This window comes from Pelobates fuscus, chromosome 7, assembly GCF_036172605.1.
Source record: "Pelobates fuscus isolate aPelFus1 chromosome 7, aPelFus1.pri, whole genome shotgun sequence".
NCBI classification, from domain to species: Eukaryota; Metazoa; Chordata; class Amphibia; order Anura; family Pelobatidae; genus Pelobates; species Pelobates fuscus.
The window spans coordinates 133,280,978-133,305,373 of NC_086323.1; the positions used below are offsets into that span (position 1 = coordinate 133,280,978).

The following is a 24,396-nucleotide window of genomic DNA, read 5'->3' on the forward strand; positions in this document are numbered from 1 at the left end:
CTGTATAGTATGAATAAAGAACCTCTGTAGGCATTATATACAGATTTCACACCTTTTTGTGGTCTTTGCAATTCGTACCTGCAGTGTACTACATATCCAGAATAACAAAGGTGTTTAACTTTCTAGTCCCTAAGTTCATGTATATTGATGTAAAATTATTCTAATATGTAGAGTCTTGCTGCATTTATGAGTAGCTCCTTTCTTGACATTTCTGTAGATACAAAAGGAAATCTATGGTTTGCCATCTATTGTATTGTAATGAGTCTTTATTGAATACAGCTAGGGCAGTAAGATTAGTATAAGGTAATACAAGAGGCTGTGATAGATCTTAGCATACTTTATTGCTTTACTTACTCTACACTTTCTATCAGATGCTGCACCTGAAAAGTAACAAATACCTTACTGTGAACAAGCGTCTTCCTGCGTTACTGGAAAAGAATGCCATGCGTGTGACCCTTGATGAAGCTGGGAATGAAGGCTCCTGGTTCTACATCCAACCATTTTACAAGCTGCGCTCAATCGGGGATAGTGTACGTAAGGAGTTTGTAAAATTCACCAGTAAGCCAGTCTTCATTATGGCTTTTTGTAGTTATGGAGAAGTTACAGCTCTAGAAGTCGAAGTGCCCTCTTATTCGCAAGTGTATGCAAAGTACATTCGGTATTTCATTGAAGACAAATGTAGAGGTCTTCATGGATTTCAAAATATGTAGCAGATCTGACACTTTTTTTTTATAATCTAGATTTGGGGAGCTCTTTGCAAAATAGAGATGGAACAAGTGGTCTTCATCTAGTGAGTGGTTCAGCTGAAGGCAGGATATAGATGTTTGAGTAATATAGTACTACTTGTATAGTGTGGAAGACTTCTACAACGGTGGTTATAGCAAAGGTCAAGTTTGAATGGAAGATTTGGCTAGTTTTTCAGCCAATCCATGCTTTCCCATACTGTCTTATTAAAAGAGAAAAAAAAAGCAAGTAAATGCATATTTTTCATCTATGATCTAAAATTCATGGTGATACCATCTTTTCAGCTGGCTTCAGTAGTCCATTTCCTGTTTGAAGTGGCTGCTGAATGAGTAATTCACATGTGAGGGTATTGGCATGCTTATTAAGTAAGGCAAGTGGTTTTACCTTTGAACTTGGTATGTGACCATTCTCCAGGTTTTTGGAATGCTTGATTTCCTTGTTTGTTTCCATGGTTAGTCTTAATCCTAATAAACAGTGCAGCCTAACATAGTATCTGTATGCGGTAAGCTTAATCCTAACATGAATTCATAAAGAAGTTTTCCAAGTCTAGTCAGGTCTTGTTATCCCAGACCGTGAATTAATGCCTTGAGGGAATAAAGCATATTTCTGCATTATCTTGAGATCGCTGTTCACTGTGACCCAAATTAATAATGATTTGTGGTTTTATATTTAGCCATTTAGGCTTTTGTTTGGGTCAGACTCCTCCTAATGCCAGTGCTAATTGGTTGGCGTTATTCATTGAGGTATAACAAATCCCTTTGGGAAATATGTAACCTTTTATTTGCAGCCTGGACCCGTTCAGCTTTACCTTTTCATTGCCAAATCCTGTAACTGAAGAAATATTTTGTATTTAAGTTTGTGCCAATAAAGCTTTTCTGCCCAGTTTCTACATGTCCTACATCTAGGAACAATTTGCAAATAGGACAAGAACAATCGCTCATTGTGATTGCTAGATGCTACTCTTGATTGCTCTTTAACTGTTTGAAATTGAACTACGGATATGTTTCAGGAAAATGTTTTGACTGTAACATTGACATCTTATGTTGCCACAAGTGATCTGTTCTTGCGTTTTGAAGTCCATCCTTCCCTGTCCAAGGGAAGTTTGGATATCTAGAGTTTGATCTTGCACACCCTCAAGTCGTGCAGATATCAAGATCCCTGCAAGAAGGGTAAAATCATGATTTGTTAAACTGAGCACCCTTACCTGCAGCTTGTTTTCCTTTGTTTTAGTTTTGTGTTTTTTTGTTTGTCTTGTTTTTTGTTGGTCACACTTGACTTTGATTTGGTGCAGGTTGTTATTGGCGATAAAGTTGTCCTTAACCCAGTAAATGCCGGTCAGCCGTTACATGCAAGCAGCCACCAGCTAGCAGACAACCCAGGATGCAACGAGGTGAGAATTTGTTGAAGTAAATGTGCATTACTTTGCTTTATGTGAAGGCTGTGAATTATTGGTGTCCTGTTCATTGTTGGGCTTGTCTGTGATCAAGACTGAAAGTCTGCTTTTCCCATTTTACTTTTACATTTTTTTTTAGGTAAATTCTGTAAACTGCAACACAAGCTGGAAAATTGTTTTGTTCATGAAATGGAGTGACAATAAGGATGATATTCTGAAAGGGGTGAGTAATGTGTGTGTGCATTGTGGGAAATATGTAAGCAATCTGTAAAATGGAGACAATTTTGAGGGAAAGGGGCTTGGGGAGGAATGTAGACTTACTGTGCTGAACTATTAATGTGAGAGGCTCACCTGGATAAGACTACACTAGGAAGGTGGTAATGAGTAAAACTAGTGCTAATCAGGAAGTGTGATTGTAGCACTGAAATTAATCCTAGTTTAGAAAGCTTAATGGTTTAATGCATTTGAAATTGGTGTTCATGTTAAATTGCATTTGGGTTATAGGCCCTGCTAGTATTAAAGACTTAAAATTGTATGAATAAGAGAACATTGTCTTCAAAAATCACTTTCCTCATTCAGCTCAAATAGTTGAGTTATTTTTATGATCTAATCTAAAATTAAATGGGTCTGCTATAAGATCCTCTCATAGAGCTCAGTCTTTACTCCTCTCAACTACTTATGGTATGTTATTGTGTTTTTGTTGGTAAATGTTGATGTATGTTAATCTGTGATGCAATGTTATTACTGTGAAAACAAAATAAAGATTATATTGATATTGTATGGAAAAAATACAATTTGCCCTCACAGGGTCACTCTCAGTACTAAAACATCGTTGCAAATCATTATCTGGCTTATTACTTAAAGAGCCATTCCATGTGGCTGTTATCACAATGTTCTTTATAGTTTATCAATTTTTTTTTTTTATGCAAATGTGTATTGATTCTTTCCTGGAGAGCCAAGCTATGGCTACACAGGTGCGCTGGTGGCTAGGATGATCTCTCACCGCTTATTGTATTTGTTCTAGTGAGTATAATAATTCCCTTCAGGCTTTTTGCTGTAAGCACTGTCTTCTCATAGAAAAAGAGAAAAGACAGTGTTTACATTAAAGCCTAGGGATACAGGCAATGGCCATAACTCAGATGGCTACTGGGAGTGCTGCCTCATTGTCTCCACCCTCTGCATGGAGACACTGAACTTTCCTGAGAAGTATTGAATCAATGCATCTGAGAAGATGTTGATTTGCCTTGGTGGCATTTGCCCCAACCTCCTTGGTGATCTCCTCATTGGATTGGCTGATTTTAATTCTGTCAGCCAAAGCGGCAGATCAAGGGTAGGGCCAGTGCCTGCAGTCCCGTGGAGAGCTGGAAAGAAGGTAAATGTTAACCCTTTCTAGGGGGGGAGGGGGGGAACAAACTTCCTTCATTCATACCCACGCCTGTCTTGGCAAGATTGTATAAAGATCACAATCTCTCCTTACATTCAACTCTTCAAAGCAAAGTGGGCCACTTTGTGTATTCTCATAATAAAATACACTAATGTTAGGAATTTTTGTTGATGTTGGTTTCCTTCCCAACCTGCCCATTTCCTGTATTTTTAAAGCCGTTGAAAAGTAAAATGTTAACTTGTCTTTTAATACAATATGAAACACTAAGCACTACAGCAGCCCTAATGGGCACGAAGGCCATCATTAATCAAATATACATTGATTTGATAAATGACTGGGGTGCACATCTGTAAGGAGCCGTATTGTCCATATGGACTTGCCTGTCAGTTTCCTACTTTGCGATCCATTGGAATAAAGTGAAGCAATCGTAGCCTGTCCTTGCTATTCCTCCTTCCCCACCCTCCCCCTGAGATATTGAGTGCCGTTAAACTCTCAGAATTCTTTGAATGTAATGTCTTGAGAACCCTGGGCATTGTCGTTTAGCAATATCTGGGGGGCTAGAATTTGAGATACCTGCTGTAGTCCAAAGAATATCTACCTACCGAGTACAAGTAACTCTATCAGAAATAAAACTTCCATGGTTATCTGATAGGCCGTGTGTGACTGATCATAAACATGAGTTTAGCAAGTTCTTGAAGAGCTAATTGCCCTCTTCTAGCTACACCTCTTTCGGGATGTTACCATTAACCACATTGTATCCTTTTGCAGGGCGATGTTGTGCGACTGTTCCATGCAGAGCAGGAGAAGTTTCTGACGTGTGATGACCACAGAAAGAAACAGCATGTGTTCCTCAGAACTACGGGCAGGCAGTCTGCCACTTCGGCCACCAGTTCCAAAGCATTATGGGAGGTGGAGGTGGGTAGGCTAGCTATATCTTATGCCATTCACAAATTAAATTTGCCAGTTTGTTAACGAAATTAATGAGACCTCAAAAATTCTCAGAGTAGGTTTTATGGAGTCTCAAACTTGAAATTTATATTTAATTTATTGGAAAAAATATATATTTTTATCTTTTAGTTGTCCATTAAAATCAACATGGTGCTGAGTAAACACACTAGTGTTTATCGTTGTTTCCCTTTTCAATTTAATCTAAAAAAGCATTCATGCTAGAAAGGAGAGGCTCTTGAAATGGTTTGGTGCTTTAATCCTTTGAAATTAAACGTTTAGCCCATGTATCCATAAACTGGTTGGATTTATTCTGACAAGCTAAAATAAATAACCTTACCATTTCATGTATCATACAGTAATAAATGTATTGCTCTGGGCTTCTTATTTTCAGGTTGTGCAGCATGATCCCTGCCGAGGTGGTGCCGGTTACTGGAACAGCCTTTTTCGTTTCAAACATCTGGCAACAGGGCACTACTTGGCAGCCGAGGTGAGTTAAATAAATCTTGGTAAGCTATTATTCTCTGTAGTGCTTAAAAGGTCTAAAACAATGTGTGATGATGGCCCTCAATAGGGATATCAGTGCCGGTATCAAGGTCACCCTACAATCAAACCTCCAAAATTCTAAATCAATAAATAGGATACCGCACTCAAATTGGCGCATCAAATTATATTGGACTATTATCTCAAATATGAGAAGTCAAACCTTGTGTGTATATATAATACATTCAAAAGGGAAAAATACAATTGGACTGTGCGCCTACAATATCAGCATAACAAACTCATGAAATACATAGGTTATCAGGTCTGAACCAAATGACATGGTATTTGTATCCACCACTTGACCAGAAAAGGCAAGTGATTTAGTTTCTTTGTTTCTTGGCTCAAGTTGCAGTAGATCTAAACCTTCCATATTGTCAAAGTAAGTGCATTATATTAAATGAAAGAGCTTTCCTTCTAGAACAGTTTGCCTACACAATCTACTGAAACTTGATCTTGCCATCTTCCTCACGTTATGATGTCCCATTCCAAACTTGTACTTTTCTGGCTTGTTCCAGATTTGAGGCATTCCCTACCACCACACACTTCCCCCACCCCTTGTACCTTTGTTTGGGTTTTGGATTATCTTCCGATCTGGTGTCCTGGGTCCTTTTCCCTGTAGTTGACCAGTCTCATCTTGCAATTCTTTTCCACCAGGTAAATCCTGACTATGAGGCAGGTAGCCTGGAGACTGAGGTTGCCGTAAGTATAGGGGGAGGGTAGCTAGAATCGCCAATATTGCGATCAGTCTGATCATATCCCTTCACCATATCCTGCTTTTAGTCTATTGCTAGTCCAGCCTTCCATAAAGCCCAAGCGTCTTCTCAGGCTTCCTAGTCTTGGCTTGCATACCCTGCCTCCCCATCTCATAATCTCCAAACCTCAGGTGATCGATTGGACAGGTAAGGCATGAAATTTGAAACTTAATCATGCACACCTGGATCCATGGTATCATTTAACTTTTTTTCTTTTCCCTGCATGGCCCATGAGAGGCTGTTTACAAGTGGATATAGCTTCCAGTGATGTTAAAGATTGACATCTACTATTAATTTTTAATGCTATAGCATTTGATAGCTGATTAATAGTTAAGAATATATATCAAGGGGGAGAGGCCATATCTGTAAAACTAGCAAATTCAAAAATTACTCGGACCTATAATTAAAGGATTAAATACAGAACAGCCACAATCACAACTCAATAACATATTTTTGCTTTTATTTCTGACATATTACTCATTCACTTTGTCTGCCACTTCCAGATTGACTATTCAATTTAGATCTTTAAATATATAAGTGGTGCAGAAGTTGCATCCTCCTCAATTATGCCTTTGGTCTACCACTCTGCTTAACCCCTTAAGGACACATGACATGTGTGACATGTCATGATTCCCTTTTATTCCAGAAGTTTGGTCCTTAAGGGGTTAAGCAGAGGTGAACTTCCTTAAAGCCTTACTGCCACATTCTTGGCTTATTACTGGCTTACTGGATAGGTAAAACAAATCAAAATTATGGTTATTAGAGTGCCTGGAAATTCACAATGAATGCAACTCACCATAAAACTATGTTAATGGTAAAATGAGAACCAAACTTTACTCGCTCTTAACACTCGGATATGTTTTTTGCTATCAATGTTTTGGGAAAATGTACTCCATTAAACTTTAATAGCTATGAATCTCAGAGTAAATGTTCAAACCATTGCACTTCCGTTTCCATTACCAGAGGGGAGCATCTTGGCCAAAGCTGTCATAGATGTTCGAAAACGTAGCATGTTGAATTTAATACTGAAGACCTATAAGCATCAGCTTCCTTTTGGACTTGTTTGTTCTTTTCTCATTGGGTAATTTAATCAACAGATGGATGCAGAACAAGACCCAGCCCGAGCTAATCTACGTGTGGTGCCTGAGAAGATGATGTGTACTTTAGTCTCTGTGCCTGAGGGAAACGATATTTCATCAATCTTTGAGCTGGATCCAACAACGCTGCGTGGTGGTGACAGTCTAGTGCCCAGGTAAGAATTTTCATGCTATCTTTTCTTCACATACAGTGGATTATGCATGTCTTGAAGAGTCTTCCTGTCCTTTGCTGGCTCACTTCTCCTTATTGTAGGAAAGGAGGCTTTTTAAATGTCCTCTCTCCCTCCTGTCCTTTTCTAGAAATTCATATGTGAGGCTCCGGCATCTATGTACCAACACCTGGGTCCACAGCACGAACAGTCCAATAGATAAAGATGAGGAAAAGCCAGTCATGTTGCGGGTGAGTACGTTTTGTATAGTGACCTACCTGTTGAGATATAAGGTCTACAACATAGGAAAGTCTGCTCATGGGCAGGAGACTATTTTGGCTGTCTGATTCTTTCTGCTTTTGGTGTACTAAAGAAAACTCTGCAAAGGTGTTGTACATTACTTTAACGGTGCACCATCAATATTGTAGGATATTTTATGCAGAGTACAGGCTGAGAATTGAATCAAACTCACACACTTAACAGAACTAAAACCAAGATCTGGGAAGTAGAAGACTTGAAGAAAGGGGCTAAACTAAAGTTTTAATTGTTATACTCTGCACCATAATTAAATATAATGCAATCTAAATAATTTTCTTTATATGGTAGGTCATTTATTGCTGTGATAAAGTAGTCTTTTTAACCAACCACAAACATGTTGCAACAAAGTGTTAAAGTAACAGTGTAAATAAAATAAAAACATGTATTTTTTTTTCCCTTCAACTGATTAATTGTTTGCTTACACTTCAGTCAACATATTTTTCAATTGAAACGTCACTGCATTGGTACTCAAATATTTACTAGGAGTAAATGTATTGGATTTGTTTAATTGTTGCTTAAAGTATGAATTCTGTCTGGTCAGCTTGTCTCAGGTTCTCTTCTTAAATTCCTTTCGATTGTCTAGATTGGCACATCCCCGGTGAAGGAAGACAAGGAAGCCTTTGCGATTGTTCCAGTGTCACCAGCTGAAGTGCGGGATCTGGATTTTGCAAATGATGCCAGTAAAGTTCTCTCCTCAATTGCAGGCAAATTGGAGAAGGGCACAATTACACAGAATGAAAGAAGGTGCATGAGTAGCTGCTTAAAACGTGTGGAAATGTGTACCTGAAAGTGTGGGTTTTGACAGATTTACTCTTTGCTAGATCTGTCACCAAACTGTTGGAGGAGCTGGTGTACTTTGTGACTGCTGGGGTGAATTCGGGGCAGGATGTGTTGGAGGTATTGGTAAACAAGCCAAATCGAGAACGTCAGAAATTGATGCGTGAGCAGAACATTCTAAAACAGGTAAGCTTCTAGTTCTGCATACTTGGAGATGATCTATGGTGAACTGTTGAGACTGTGATAGGTCAAACTCTATTCCTTACTTAGATCTTCAAGCTGCTACAGGCTCCATTCACGGACTGTGGGGATGGGCCAATGTTGAGATTGGAGGAGTTGGGGGACCAAAGGCATGCACCATTCAGACATATATGCAGGCTGTGTTACCGGGTTTTGAGACACTCTCAGCAAGACTACCGTAAAAATCAGGTGAACTATTGTTTTAGGTTTTTCACACAATGACACTTGTGCAATAAGAAATTGCAAATATAGGTGGATAATGGGCAAAAGAGTAAGATTTGCTTTCATTTAAAAAAAACAAAAACACTCCTCTCCTAAACAAACAAAGCACACAGTACCCCTTTAATGTATTAAATATGTACTTGAAGTCCTTCCTGAGGTACAGGGTTGTCTTTCAACTGTTGACAATGTGTAAATATCTTATGCATTTTGTTTCTCTTCCCAGGAATATATTGCCAAGCAGTTTGGCTTCATGCAGAAGCAGATAGGCTATGATGTACTGGCAGAAGACACAATCACTGCTCTGTTGCACAATAATCGCAAACTACTAGAAAAGCACATCACTGCAGCTGAAATAGACACCTTTGTGAGCCTGGTTAGAAAGAACAGAGAACCAAGGTGAGCTAGTGGACATGGAGTCGTATTTGGTTTGTATGAAACCTGATGACCTTGGTGGGGCTAGTGTCTGCCTCAAAGGTTTTGTTCAAAAAGATGCAGGATGTGAATACAGGTCTGTTATACCTGGATCGCCACATATGCATAGCCTAAGCTGATATAAAAGTTTTTTGTTTTTTTTTCCTCTTTCAGGTTCCTGGACTACTTGTCAGACCTCTGTGTGTCCATGAATAAGTCTATTCCCGTTACCCAAGAGTTGATCTGTAAAGCTGTATTAAACCCAGTCAATGCCGATATTCTCATAGAAACAAAGTAAGCTCTACAGCGTTTTACTGTCTATCCTTATTGCGTTGATTAGTAGATTGTTGGTTAATTGTATACCTTGGGGACTTTGACTGATGCTTGAATCGGGCTTTGCAGGCTTGTTCTGTCACGCTTTGAGTTTGAAGGAGTTACCAGTGGGGAGAGCCCACTTGAAACCGGGGAAGATGAGGAAGAAGTCTGGCTCTTCTGGAGAGATGGAAACAAGGAAACGCGAAGCAAGAGTATCCGAGAGCTTGCACAAGATGCTAAAGAGGGTCAGAAAGAGGACCAAGATGTTCTGAGCTACTACAGGTGAAAGGTTAACTGGTTAACTCTTGTGTCTAAATTACTGCTGTGTGTTATGAACTCTGGTACATGTTTTCCTTGTGTTCCAGGTATCAGTTGAACCTCTTCGCTCGCATGTGCCTCGATCGTCAGTATTTAGCCATTAATGAGATCTCTGGCCAGCTGGATGTAGACCTCATCCTTCGTTGTATGTCTGACGAGAACCTGCCATTTGATCTGCGTGCTTCCTTTTGCCGACTTATGCTTCATATGCATGTTGATCGAGATCCTCAGGAACAAGTGACCCCTGTAAAGTATGCTCGTTTGTGGTCAGAAATACCATCAGAGATTGCCATTGAGGAGTAAGTCTGAGATCGATATTTCAGAGATGGCACAAACCATTTAACCCTCCTCCACGTTGTATATAGAAAAGAGTATAGTGGTACAGAATGGCGCTGTAGTAGTTATTAAAGTAGTGCTGCTAAAAACCACCGTGAAATCAACCACATAATTTCACATAATAGGATAGAAACCATAAAAACTCAGGTGGATAGCGCATTTGCAACAAATATAAAATGTGACAACAGATATGTGGAGTGTTGAGGAAGGTGTAGTTACAAAGATATATACATACATTTTGAAGTATTTCTAAAAGAGAAAAGCTCACATAAGGCAAAACAACGTATAGTGTCCACAATGTGAATCTTAAATATTTGTTATAGTTGCATCCTACTCATTTTAATGAGCCTGCATAAATAACTGACTCAAGTAAAATATAGCATATTTCAAACTTTGGCTCCAAAAATCCTTGTAGGCCCGCCCACTTTAGACTCAACACGTCACTTCCGGCTGTGCATGGCTCGTACTTCTGGTTTAATCTAGTGATCAGGACTGATCATTGGATGAAACCTGAAGTGACGGGATGCGTCTGAAATGGGCAGGTCTACAAGGATTTTTGGAGCCAAAAACAAAAATGGGGACAGAAGGACAATATCAGTATGCACCTGGCGAATGCGTCCAGCCGAAACGCGTTGTCCTCGTTTTAGGAAGAATCTCTTCATGCAGCTTGTTGTGCTTCTTATATGTAAGAATTTTTATTGTCTTTTGAACAAATGTTAAGATTTTACTTTTAATTGTTGCTTATCATTCTTCACTCTATGATCATTGGGGGAGAGCACAGTAGCTGAGGAACTTAATCTTCACATCCTACCTATGCTTATATACTCTTCCGCATTGTGCTTGGTAGATGGGGCATTGTTATTTTTTCTTCCAGCTACGATAGCAGTGGGACATCGAGAGAGGATATAAAGGAGCGGTTTGCTCAAACGATGGAGTTTGTGGAAGAATATCTGAGAGATGTCGTCGGACAACGATTTCCTTTCTCTGACAAGGAGAAGAACAAACTGACATTTGAGGTAATTTGGAAGGGATGTTTAAAAGTGGGATACCTGTAATGTTTAAAACTTGTTATGGTAATGACAATACTTAGTTGTAAGTACCCAGGAGGACATGCTAGGTTTTTGAGCATGAATGTTCTTATTACAGCTAATTTGTTTGCAGTGTAATCTTTAAAGAGTACAAGTCACTGGAATTTTCACTTATACTGGTTTAAAGAGCATAATATTGTGTAGACTTTGTCCTAGTAGCTCTGCTGGTAAATGTATAGTTTGGGACGGACCTTTTGGAAAAACCTTTCACTCCCTTCTCCGTAAAATCTTACACGTGGACTAACCAGGGAGAACAGAAAAGACCACCCACGGGAGGTCCTTCTGTTTTCCACATAGCAACCACAGCATAGTCCTGGCTAGGGGTTATTGTGACAGAATGACTGTTACTCTGTCCTACTCTGTTCAGACAGCGGCATTCTAGCAAATGAAGCCAGCATGCCTGCATCATGGAGAACGCTTGCTGGGAAGTGCCCCCAAAGCAGGGCAAATTACAAGTCTGCCACTCTGGATCAAGTTTGTAGGTTAACTTCAATATTTATGGAGCTGGTACCACTACACTGACCTCTGTCTCAAATACAAGAAGTTTGGATATAGTGACAAAAACCTCTGCTTTTTATTAATTTCAATATTTTACATTGAATATGTATCATATCATCTATTCAATGGGTCTAAAGGGTCACTCCAAATCACCATGACCACATCAGTGATTTGAAGTGGTCATGTTGGTAGGAGTCAGTATGTGCATTGTTTCAGCGTGACACACTGCACATACTGAGTTATTGGCAAACCTACATATTTTTTATTTTTTTTCCCTCTCCCTCAATTGGCATCATGAAGAATAAAACACTCTTGAATGACCTTGAAGAAGCAATTCTAAACACTGAATGATGTATCCATAATTTTCCACTCTGAAGATACGGTTTACTAACTGTGCCTGACTTCAAACATGTTAAAGGGCAATTGGCGAGATTAGTCATTATTTGTGTGACATGGTTAACAATCCTATAAATCCGTGTACACCTTATGTTGCAGGCAGTGATTCCTTTTTTTTTTTTTTTTTTTTTTCCCCCTTTTTTTTTAATTTTTTAAATAGTTTCCAAGATCTGGTTTTAAAAAAGGTGTTCTGTTTATTGAATGTGTGGGTTTGTACTATTTACTTTTGTCCTTTCTCAGGTAGTGAACTTGGCTAGAAACCTCATCTACTTTGGGTTCTACAACTTCAATGATCTCCTTCGTCTAACAAAGATCCTACTAGCCATTCTGGATTGTGTGCATTTGACTTCCAGCTTTCCATCCAGCAAGATGGGCAAAGGGGAGGATAACAAAGGTAAATATAAAGATGTAGAGCTTTTCAGGAGCTTGTTCTTTCGTTAGAACTACTGCACCATGCATCCACAGTTTACTATATGAACATGCTATGTAGCAAGTATATTGCATTTATTTCTGCAGATCCGAAAACCTTTACTAGCCATTGGCTAGTGAAAATTCAGTCCTGGTGAGTGTCATGGACCCTCTAGGCTTACATTTGCGAGTAGCTTTTAAGGCCTGGCTTGGCATTTTAAGCCCTGCATCTCAGTTCTGTTTTGGGTTAATCGGTTTGTGCACCTCTTTAATTTGCTTTGTAAAGACACTGTCTTGTCTGTAGGTGGCAGCAATGTGATGCGTTCCATACATGGCGTAGGAGAGTTAATGACACAGGTGGTGCTGCGCGGTGGAGGATTTCTTCCACTAACTCCACTGGCAGCTCCTGAGGGGGCCATCAAGCCTCAAAGGGAACCAGAGAAGGAGGACATACTTGTGATGGACACAAAGCTTAAGATCATTGAGATTTTGCAGGTATAATATCACTTATTTTCTACCCCTCCTCACGCATTTTCCTTTTTATATGAAATGTTCAATTCATAAATGATGGCCAATCATGTCTTTTTTAATTTATTTTTTTGTAGTTCATTTTGAACGTACGGTTGGATTACCGCATCTCCTGCCTCCTTTGCATTTTCAAGTGTGAGTTCGATGAAAGCAATGCCCAAAGTGTAGATGGTGGAAGCTCAGATTCCTCCACAGTGGTCCCTGGTAAGACTGAGCACACAGATTGTTCTGTACCCCATATTATCAATTATAATCTTTGCGGAGCTGTAGAATGATTTTAATCTTTATTCGATCATCACTACCTAATGTTTTGACATGGAAGCTTGACTACTTATGCAGGGGTTCTCAACCCAGTCCCAGTTTCAGTCCTGAACTGTCCAGGATTTAGGTATTACCCTGCTGTTTAATGTGGTTTTTTTTTGGGGGGGGGGGGGGGGAGGGGAGAAGAGGCACAACAGGGTAATACCTAAATCCTGGACTGCTAGGGGGTCCTTGAGGACCGTGTTGAGAACCCCTGACTTACAGGGACAAAATGTTTCCAGCCGCTGGTAGTATAGTCATTGTACAGACTTTTGATTGGTATTGGTATTGGTTGTTGACACAAAGTGCATTTTTTTTTTTTTTTTTTTTTTTTTTTTTATATATTTAGTCGTCCATACCATCAAACTGACCTATTATCATATGTTATAGATGACTGGAATTGGGATTTGTTAAACTTTATAAATAGAAAAGTGTTAGATGTTTGTAAAATGGGGAAAATAACGTTCTATTTTGAGTGGTAAAATTGAATCTTAAAGACTTGGGGATAGAATAAAAAGCTTACTTAACCCCTTAAGGACGGCGGGCGTACTATACTGTCCTTGAAAGGGTGGCTCTAAACGTCCAGGGGGATGGCATAGTACGCCCAGCTGTCCTTCCACAGTCCTGCCGCCCTGTGCTCACCTGGACAGACGGTCCAGGGGGACTGCCCAAGGCCCCAGCAGTCCCTCTGCAGCAGCTCCGGCCCTCCAGGGCCATGTTATCACCATGATTACATGGCTAAAATAGCAGTCTATGGAGCTGCTTGCAGAGGGAATGTCTGACCTCTCAGGTAGTCCCCCTGACTCTTAAAAAGTAAAAAAAAAATGTGTACAATATAAAATAATTAAAGCATTTTATAATATAGAAACATAGAATGTGACGGCAGATAAGAACCATTCGGCCCATCTACTCTACCCAGTTTTTTTTTTTTTTTTTTTTTTAAAATACCTTCATTAGTCCCTGGCCTTATCTTATAGCTAGGATAGCCTTATGCCTATCCCATGCATGCTTAAACTCCTTTACTGTGTTAACCTCTACCACTTCAGCTGGAAGGCTATTCCATGCATCCACTACCCACTGATACTCTTTTTTAATACTTTGCCCCTCTAATTTAAGACTGTCCTCTTGTTGTGGTAGTTTTTCTTTAAAATATAGTCTCCTCCTTTACTATGTTGATTCCATTTATGTATTTAAGTGTTTCTATCATATCCCCACTGTCTCAATAAAGATATACATGTTAAGATCCTTTAACCTTTCCTTGTAAGTTTTATCCTGCAATCCATGAACCAGTTTAGTAGCCCTTCTTTGAACTCTCTCTAAGGTATCAATATCCTTCTGAAGATACGGTCTCCAGTACTGTGTACAATACTCCAAGTGAGGTCTCACCAGTGTTCTGTACAATGGCATGAGCACTTCCCTCTTTCTACTGCTAATACCTCTCCCTATACAACCAAGCATTCTGCTAGCATTTCCTGCTGCTCTATTACATTGTCTGCCTACCTTTGAGTCATCAGAAATAATCACCCCTAAATCCCTTTCCTCAGATGTTGAGGTTAGGACTCTATCAAATATTCTGTTCTCTGCCCTTGGGTTTGACGTCCAATATGCATTCTCTTGCACTTATCCACATTAAATGTCAGTTGCCACAACTCTGACCATTTTTCTAGTTTACCCAAATCATTTGCCATTTGGCTTATCCCTCCTGGAACATCAACCCTGTTGCATATCTCAGTATAATCAGCAAAAATACATACCTTACCATCAAGACCTTCTGCAATATCACTAATAAAAATATTAAAGAGAATGGGTCCAAGTACAGATCCCTGAGGTACCCCACTGGTGACAAGCCCAAGCTTTGAATATACTCCATTGACTACAACCCTCTGTTGCCTGTCACTCAGCCACTGCCTTACCCATTCAACAATATTGGAATCCAAACGTAAAGATTGCAGTTTATTGATAAGCCTTCTATGTGCAACAGTGTCAAAAACCTTACTGAAATCTAGGTAAGCAATGTCTACTGCACCACCCTGATCTATAATTTCAGTTACCCAATCAAAAAAATCAATACGATTAGTTTGGCATGATCTCCCTGAAGTAAACCCATGTTGTCTCTGATCTTGAAATCCATGTTATTTTAGATGTTCAACAATCATATCCTTTAACATGGTTTCCATTACTTATTCACTACTGAAGTAAGGCTTACTGGTCTATAGTTGCCAGACTTCTTACTACCTTTTTTTGTGAATGGGCACAACATTTGCTAACTTCCAATCTTCTGGGACTACTCCTGTTAACAATGATTGGTTAAATAAATCTGTTAATGGTTTTGCTAGAACATCACTAAGCTCTTATAATAACTGTGGGTGTATTCCATCAGGTCTTATTGACTTGTTTTTACTTTTGACAGTTGAAATAGAACCTCTTCCTCTGTAAACTCACATGTAACAAATGACTAATTTGTCCTTTTCCTAACTGAGGCCCCTTTCCTTAATTTTCATCTGTAAATACTGAACAAAAATATTCATTGAGGCAGTCAGCTAGACCTTTATACTCTTCTACATACCTTCCTTTTGGTTTTTATTCGAACTAATCCTTGTTTTACTTTCCTTTTCTCATTTATGTATCTAAAAAATGTTTTGTCCCTTTTTTTACTGACTGTGCCATTTTCTCTTCTGTGTGAGATTTGGAAGCTCTTATAACTTGCTTAGCCTATTTCTGCATAATCTTATTGATGATTCTGTCTTCCTCACTCTGGTTTTTTTTATAATTACTAAATGCTAACTTTTTGTTTTTTACTATTTTGGCCACATCTGCGGAGTACCACAGTGGTTTCTTGAATTTTTGCTTTTACTGACAAGCCTCATGCAATTTTCTGTTGCCTTCAGCAGTGCATCTTTTAAATAATCCAATTTCTCTTGGACTCCATTTAAATTGCTCCAGTCTGATGACTCCTTTACGCATATTCTAATTTTAGAAAAGTCTGTTTTTCTAAAGTCTAAAACTTTTTTTTGTTTTTGTGTGGTGTGACTCAGTCACTGTTCTTCTATTAAACCACACTGACTGATGATCACTCTATCCTAAACTTTCACCTACAGTAAGTAATATCTGATATCAAATCTCCATTTGTTAACGCGAAATCTAGTATGGCCTCCATACAATTTGGCTCCTCAACGACTTGTTTTAGAGACAATCCCAGTAGGGAGTTCAGAATGTGTGCTCCTGGCACAAGCAGCTATTTTGATTTTCCAATTCACATCAGGAAGATTAGTCACCCATGATGATAACTTGACTTTGTCATTTTAGCTATTTCATCAACTAGTCGATTATCGAACTCTTCAATTTGTCCTGGGGGGCCTATAAATCACACCTACACAAGTTACTGTGTGATTACCAAATTCTAACGTAACCCAAACGGACTCTATGTTCGTCTCACTAACCTTTTATTAGGCTAGATTTTATGCTATCCTTCACATACAGGGCCACCCCTCCCCCTTTCTTGCCTTCCCTGTCTTTTCTCTATAAAGAGTACCCTGGTATTGCTATGTCCCAGTCATTTTTCTCATACCATGTCTCAGTAATGGCGACTAAATCTACATTATCAGTTGCCATTATTGCCACAAATTCATGGATCTTATTCCCTAAACTGCGAGCATTTGTAGACATGACTGTAGAAGGAAAAGGGAAAAGTATATAGTGCAACACTGTTAAATTAAAGTGGAAATATATATTCCAAATGGAAGCACTCACGTGGTCTAGAGCTTATTGTGGATTGGCTCTAATCACTTGCGCCGTTGTGCACTTAAGGTGGCACACACCTTATAGGTCCACGTGTAAGATGTTCCTCAGAAACATGTAAAATAAAGAGGTAGGGGGGGAGACAGGGAAAATTGCCCTGGTGCGGAAATCCTTAATCAGGTGAGGTATAGTGCAAACACATATAGATGGCTTCTCACCTTAAAAAGAGCCTATCACTTGGCTCTAAGTGTGTGAGTAGATGAGTCCAGTTCTAGGGTGACTCTACCCTTCTTTGAGCAGGATAAATGGTCCACCAATGTGTAGATTCAATAAAATTTATATTTATTCTATTAGTAAAAAACTTCTATAAAATAAGTTACAATACATACACAGTGGTGGTGAATCCAAAGTCCAAAACGCGTTTCGCCGATTCTGTTCGGCTTTTTTAATTGAACAGAATCGGCGAAACGCGTTTTGGACTTTGGATTCACCACCACTGTGTATGTATTGTAACTTATTTTATAGAAGTTTTTTACTAATAGAATAAATATAAATTTTATTGAATCTACACATTGGTGGACCATTTATCCTGCTCAAAGAAGGGTAGAGTCACCCTAAAACTGGACTCATCTACTCACACACTTAGAGCCAAGTGATAGGCTCTTTTTAAGGTGAGAAGCCATCTATATGTGTTTGCACTATACCTCACCTGATTAAGGATTTCCGCACCAGGGCAATTTTCCCTGTCTCCCCCCCTACCTCTTTATTTTACATGTTTCTGAGGAACATCTTACACGTGGACCTATAAGGTGTGTGCCACCTTAAGTGCACAACGGCGCAAGTGATTAGAGCCAATCCACAATAGGCTCTAGACCACGTGAGTGCTTCCATTTGGAATATATATTTCCACTTTAATTTAACAGTGTTGCACTATATACTTTTCCCTTTTCCTTCTACAGCCATTTGCACACTATTATATCCCCAACAATTTGGGAGTAAGTAATCTACTTTTTAGCGCTACACACCTTCACTAATTTGGCACTTGTTTGTTAAATAGTGTTTTTCTTGTATTTGATGTAATAGGAATAGAGTTCCTATTTTTGTGTGAAAGCTGCTATAACTGAGAGCACTTTAATTTTTACTATTTTAAGCGCCTTATAACACAGAACACTTTGTATATTTGTAGACATGACTCTAAGCTTATCATTTTTTAACACACTTGCCACGGGTACCTTCTGTCCTTGTTTTGAGGGGCAATTGGATCGATGTTTTATCACCCTTTTGCCTCCCCCCTAGTTTAAATATATCCTAGCAAAACCTCTGAACTGCTCCTTGAGAACATTTGTTCCCTTTTGAGAAAGATGCAAACCGTCTTTTTTTGTACAGTTTATTTCCATTCCAAACAGAGCTACCATGAGAAATAAAGCCAAATCCTTGCTCTTGACACCATTTACCAAGCCACAAGTTAAAGTCCCTAATACGCACCCGCCTGTCGTTCTGAGTGTTATGCACAGGCAGAACTTCAGAGAATGACCGTGTGGAAGCAACCTGCCGTAAGCCATTGGCAAAAACACTAAAAACTTCCTTAACCTCTGAAACCTCACTGCAAGCAAAGTCATTTGTCCCTAGATGGACAAGTACATCCAATCTCCCTTCCTGCTTTGCTCGCTTAACAATATTACAAATACGTCTCCTGTCTCTGTGAGCAGTAGCTCCGGGAAGACATCTCACAAGACCACCATTGTCCATCTCCACACCTCTTATGATAGAATCCCCCAACAACTGCTTTCTATTAGGCCTCACCATAGTCTCTCAGCCTGTCTCCACAACACCACTACCCCCCGGTGCCTGTCTCCACAACACCACTACCCCCCGGTGCCTGTCTCCACAACACCACTACCCCCCGGTGCCTGTCTCCACAACACCACTACCCCCCCGGTGCCTGTCTCCACAACACCACTACCCCCCCGGTGCCTGTCTCCACAACACCACTACCCCCCCGGTGCCTGTCTCCACAACACCACTACCCCCCCGGTGCCTGTCTCCACAACACCACTACCCCCCCGGTGCCTGTCTCCACAACACCACTACCCCCCGGTGCCTGTCTCCACAACACCACTACCCCCCGGTGCCTGTCTCCACAACACCACTACCCCCCGGTGCCTGTCTCCACAACACCACTACCCCCGGTGCCTGTCTCCACAACACCACTACCCCCCGAAAGTGCATAAAATGAATTATGTAGAGCAACAGACTGTGTAATATGCCTATTATCCACAACTCTAAGTCTAGCAGATCCTACAGTAATCCATCTGCCATTCCTAGTACGTCTCTGTGGCAGGGTCTTTACAGCAGTTCCAGCCTTAGTTTGTTTACCAGATAATTTACAAATCTCAGACTTCAAAAATACAATCTCCTGCCGCAATATTGAGAACGGTCTACAGATTAGACCGCATCCAAATCTCCAAAAAATGGAACGTGAAGCAAATGCATAATATATTATTCATAATGCATTTATGATTTCGTTCTAAGTGTACTTTGTTGTATGTGTGTAGTATGTTATGAAATGCTTTATTTTAGAACACATTATACATAGGAAATGTGTGTGTATTTACATAATTATTTGATTTTATTCATTATAATTTTAGGGACCTGCCTGACAACCCAGGCAGACAGTCCAGAGAATATAATTGGCAGGCCCTATATTTAACCCTGTAATATTCTGCAACACTCGTGATACATTCCTGATTACAAATATGTGCATTTTATTTAATTAAAAGCCAACAGTGTTATGACAATCAGTTAAAATGTCATGCAGAACTTGAATTTTTTTATTTCTTTTATTTCTCATACTACTTTAGATTTTATTCATATTAAATTGTTTCATTTAACATCAAATATTTCTACATGAAAGCCCGGTTTCTCCTGAACAAAATGATATATAATAAGTGTGGGTGCACTTAATATGAAAGAGGTGAATTATGGTTGAACCACATATAGCGCAAATTCCAGGTTTTGCTTACGTTTTGCTTACGTTTTGTTTTGATTACAACTTGGCTCAATCCTTAATGGGTTAAGACGTGTTCTCCAAATGACCTCCATGCAATCTTGTATTCCTTTACATTACACATAGTAAGGTTTCCTTTTAATGCAGTAGCTTGAACCATAACAGTTTAATTTGGACTAGTAGGTCCATTCTTTGCACACATGCCCATGCTGTTTTTCCATTAATACCTTCTGGTTTGCAGGGGCTCTGGACTTTGAGCATATTGAAGAACAAGCTGAAGGAATCTTTGGAGGAAGGCAAGTATTGGTCTTGTATGATTAACCTACTTATGACTACAGAATCCTAAAATGTGTGCCCTAAATGGGCGATGTGATTAAGCGGATAACTACTAAATACACATAAACCACTAGTTATTTCTCACAAAGTAATGTAACCTCACAATATGAATAAATACAAAATATAGAATAGGTGTCAGTACATACAACATAAAACGTTTTTAAATGTAAATGTTCATGCTTTTGAGCCTCACATGCTTTAGAATATTTATTCTCTGTCTTTCTTGGTAGTTGAGCTAGAACTAGCAAAGTCATGGTTGTTTACTAAAGTTAAAATAGTTTATTTGTTCCAGGTCAGCTACTCTGGCCCTAAACTTGAAATTCACTTTACATTCCCAGCAGTTCTTTAGTGCTTACCTCCTAAAGGTGTCTGGTGTACATACAGTCCAGGCTGTGTCTTTGTTTAAGAACCTACACAGTATTGGAATATGTATGGGGCAGCATACACCTAAATAGTATTACCATAGTGCCTCTAGGCCTGAAATATAAATAAAAGTACTAGGTATATATTAACGATCCAAAACCTGGTTTATATGACATCGTGAAGCCTTGTTTCTTTTGGCTCAGAAGAGCCCACTGTAGCGGTTATGGCAAGTGTACCCTGGCGCTGTTAACTGCAGGCAGAGCTGCAGAAGCTGAATGTCTATTCTGATGCTCTTCATTGGCTGAGCTCTCAGCCAATGATTGCTTGTGCAGTGAAACTTAAAGAATTGACACTAGTAAGCTAGGAACTCTTGTTCTGGGCTCGCTGACACTTCTTGAGGTGGAGTTACTCATTTCCAAGCAAAGTGGTTAAACTGTACATGTAGCATATCCCATTCTGAACTGCAAAAATCCAGGAACCATGGCTACTTCAAATCGCTTTACCTTCCCTGTATAAATCTTATAAATGTATGTTTGCTTGGTATTCTGTTTACTGACCTTGTGTTATCTAAACCATTCTTTAGCTGTAAATAATTGTGGAGTGTTGTCTTGAGGGCTGCTTATGTGTAGATCATGACTTTCCAGCTCCCCTCTTTTGGCACAGACAGATACAATCAGAAGGCATATAGTGGCACTTTGTGCCATATTTTCAACTTGGAAAAGCTTCTATATCCAAAGTCTGTGATAACAAACTTAATAGAATATTCAAGTGATGCATTATATGGTCTTGCATGTACTATTCTCTGTGCACACATGATATAGGTACTTTGTGTTTATCTGTGTGCTGTCTAAGGAACTCAGATGTAATCTCAACAAAAGATCACAAACTTATTGGCAAGCAAAAATACTTAAATAGAGGCACTCCTCACCTACCGACTGGGTTCTGTTCTTACGACTCGGTTGCAAAACCAACTGGTCAGTAAGTGAGGATGCACTACAGAGCATGCGAACTAGAGCAGGTCTATGTTCTGGGAAATTTCCCTCGAACATGGACAAAACGCACCAGAGGAGGAATCCCTATTCTCTATGTTCAGGGAAAATTCCCCGAACGTGGTTCTTGAACATGGGAATCTCTCATCCCCGTGCTAGAGAGCTGGTTGTAAGTCCGAGCTGTCGGTAAACAGGTCAGTGTTAAAGTGAGGACTACGTGTAATAAAAAAAACTATCGAACAAACGACAAGACCGGAGAAAGCCCGATGCAGATGACGCCCCACCTATTCAACCCCCAAACTCTACCCAACCCTTTGTGAAGTACTGTGTGCTGTTATGGGCAATGGCAAAGTATCCATTCAGTAGTTATCTGCTATTTTGGCTTCTACCTCCTCCAGAGTAGGCACTTGTGCCCATAACCACCCCACGGCAAAAGCCCTGCGTGCAGCCAACATAATTTTGCTTCCTTCTATACCTTTAGTGAAGAGAATACTCCACTCGATCTAGATGACGATGGCGGCAGAACATTTCTGCGTGTGCTCCTTCATCTCACCATGCATGATTACCCTCCGCTTGTGTCTGGAGCGCTTCATCTACTCTTCAGGCACTTCAGCCAACGACAGGAGGTGCTACAAGCTTTCAAGCAGGTTTGTTAGGTGGTTTATGGACATTAAAGCTGAGAAAACCATGATTTGCATAAAGAACCACTGACCACTTTTTTGACTGCAGGTCCAGCTTCTAGTGACCAGCCAAGATGTGGATAACTATAAGCAAATAAAGCAGGATCTGGACCAGTTAAGATCCATTGTAGAGAAATCAGAGCTTTGGGTGTACAAAGGATCTGGCCCAGAGGAGACACCAGAGGCGCAAGCAGGGGAGGCAGGTCATAAGGAGGTATGTTGTATAAATGTTACAAGAATGGCTGACCCACACCTCTTTGGGTATTGTCCTCTATAAAATGACACTAGGGTAGCAAGTTGAAAATAAGAAAAATCTATTTAATTTTGCTCTATAAGGAGCTTGACATATATTCTTCTTTCCCCTCTTCTTTGCCTACTCTTCCTAATTTTTACATATAAGGATATATTCTCCCTATGCTACCACAACATGTCGTTGTTAACCTTGTAACGTCTAATGTTTTTCAGTGTACCTTTTAGCTCATTGTTATGGTTTTCCTTACTGTACTTCCTTTATAAAGTTTATTACATTTAATGCCCAATATAATCAAATTATAGATCAGTGGTAGTCAACAGAGCTCTTCAGCTGTGGAATTAAATCTAACATGATTCCCAGTTAGCCACTTGGTGTACTACTAGTATAATTGAGCTTCTGCGGTTTACCTAAACTGGAAAGTTTTATTGAAGAGATGGAACTTATATAGGCATACATCTTACTTTGTCTTGAATTGGTACACTTAAAAGTATTGGCCCTTTTTATGTTTGTTTTGGTTTTGTTTTTGTCACAGTGTTGCATGCGTTCCCCTTGACATGGTAAAAGGCTACTTTAGAATATGATGGAGGGTGGGGGGAAGTTTTCTCCAAGTGCTGGATGTCTTCAGAAATTGGAACGAAGTGTCTAGATCCATTTTCCTCCCTTCTTGATAAATCATTTACTGACTTTTCTCTCACTCTTTCTCATATTTTTGTGTTCTCTCCTGCACTTGCTTTTTCTTTTTCCCTTCTTCATAATCTAACTACACCATATATTAGGGATGCACCGAAATGAAAATTCTGGTCCAAAACTGAAAATTCAGGATCCCCTTGGCCGAAAACCGAAAATTACTTTTTCCCCCAAATGATTAAAAAAAAAAAAAAAAATCCTATAATTTTATTATTATTTTTTTATGAATGTAATCTAATATGAAAAACTTCCCTTCTCCCAGTGGTCGTCCCCCCCCCCGCCCCGCTTAATGTTCCTCTCTCCGCTCCCTCTTTTTTAGTGTTCTTTCCTCCCTCCTCCCCTGTCCCGTAGTGTTTCCCCCTTCTCCCCTGTCCCTAGTGCAGTATTCTTGACCTCTCATGTTATTACTATCTTTCATTGTGATCTATAATCATCTGAATTGTTAATGCAAGCAGGTGTATTAAACTATGCACTACAAAAAATTAAAAATATAAAATTTTTTTTTTTTAAATTGGGCAAATTTGACCCATTTTCGGCTGAAACGGTAAAGGCCCCTTTTGGGCCAAAATTTCGGTGCACCCCTACCATATATATTTTTTAAATTATGAGCCCCTATCTTTTGAACACACTCCACCCTTTATTTCCTCTTCCCCTTCTCTCGGTTTCCCCACTCGATCTCCTATTTTCACAGGAAACAATTTTTTTTATCAATGACCCAATTAATACGAATTCTTCCTTTCTCAGTTTTTTTTCCCTTTTTGGTGGTTTGTTGGGTTTTCAGAACATGTTTTGTAGATGTTATGATTCAAGGCTTTTTTTTTTTCTTAATTGCAGGAGGGATCTGGAAAGCCAAAGAAACCAGAAAGTACAAGTAGCTATAACTACAGAGTGGTCAGAGAAGTAAGATTCCCCTCACTCTTTCACACTTGCTATAGCATTATATATTTTCATTAGGGATCGACCGATATTGATTTTCATTTTTAGAGCAGATACCGATATTCTAAACTTTTAGGCCGATAGCCGATAACTTGCCGATATTCTGTACATTTACCATTTTGAAAAAATAAACAATTTCTATAGGTAAATGCACAAAATATACATGCCACATGTAGTGGATGCAGTGTGTTTAGACAGGGGAGCTGTGTGTGTTTGTGTAATGGGTGTAGTGTGTGTGTGTATTT

General features: G+C 39.5%; 1 protein-coding gene across 8 annotated transcripts in view; it reads left to right on the forward strand.

Annotated features, from left to right (window-relative positions):
- Positions 1-24,396, forward strand: part of ITPR1 (inositol 1,4,5-trisphosphate receptor type 1) — a 165,292-nt gene that overhangs the window by 91,351 nt on the left and 49,545 nt on the right. For 5 of the 8 annotated variants that reach the window (XM_063426661.1, XM_063426664.1, XM_063426665.1 and 2 more), the window contains exons 7-29: positions 372-530; positions 2,036-2,134; positions 2,277-2,360; positions 4,290-4,436; positions 4,861-4,956; positions 5,664-5,708; positions 6,859-7,013; positions 7,159-7,258; positions 7,909-8,069; positions 8,147-8,288; positions 8,373-8,531; positions 8,788-8,960; positions 9,150-9,269; positions 9,378-9,572; positions 9,656-9,907; positions 10,819-10,960; positions 12,167-12,320; positions 12,639-12,829; positions 12,940-13,066; positions 20,149-20,203; positions 22,077-22,242; positions 22,325-22,489; positions 24,050-24,115. In XM_063426661.1, the coding sequence (XP_063282731.1) occupies positions 372-530; positions 2,036-2,134; positions 2,277-2,360; positions 4,290-4,436; positions 4,861-4,956; positions 5,664-5,708; positions 6,859-7,013; positions 7,159-7,258; positions 7,909-8,069; positions 8,147-8,288; positions 8,373-8,531; positions 8,788-8,960; positions 9,150-9,269; positions 9,378-9,572; positions 9,656-9,907; positions 10,819-10,960; positions 12,167-12,320; positions 12,639-12,829; positions 12,940-13,066; positions 20,149-20,203; positions 22,077-22,242; positions 22,325-22,489; positions 24,050-24,115 (3,153 nt within the window). The remainder of the gene's footprint in view (positions 1-371; positions 531-2,035; positions 2,135-2,276; positions 2,361-4,289; positions 4,437-4,860; positions 4,957-5,663; positions 5,709-6,858; positions 7,014-7,158; positions 7,259-7,908; positions 8,070-8,146; positions 8,289-8,372; positions 8,532-8,787; positions 8,961-9,149; positions 9,270-9,377; positions 9,573-9,655; positions 9,908-10,818; positions 10,961-12,166; positions 12,321-12,638; positions 12,830-12,939; positions 13,067-20,148; positions 20,204-22,076; positions 22,243-22,324; positions 22,490-24,049; positions 24,116-24,396) is intronic. The other 3 variants (XM_063426663.1, XM_063426669.1, XM_063426668.1) reach the window with 1 other exon arrangement.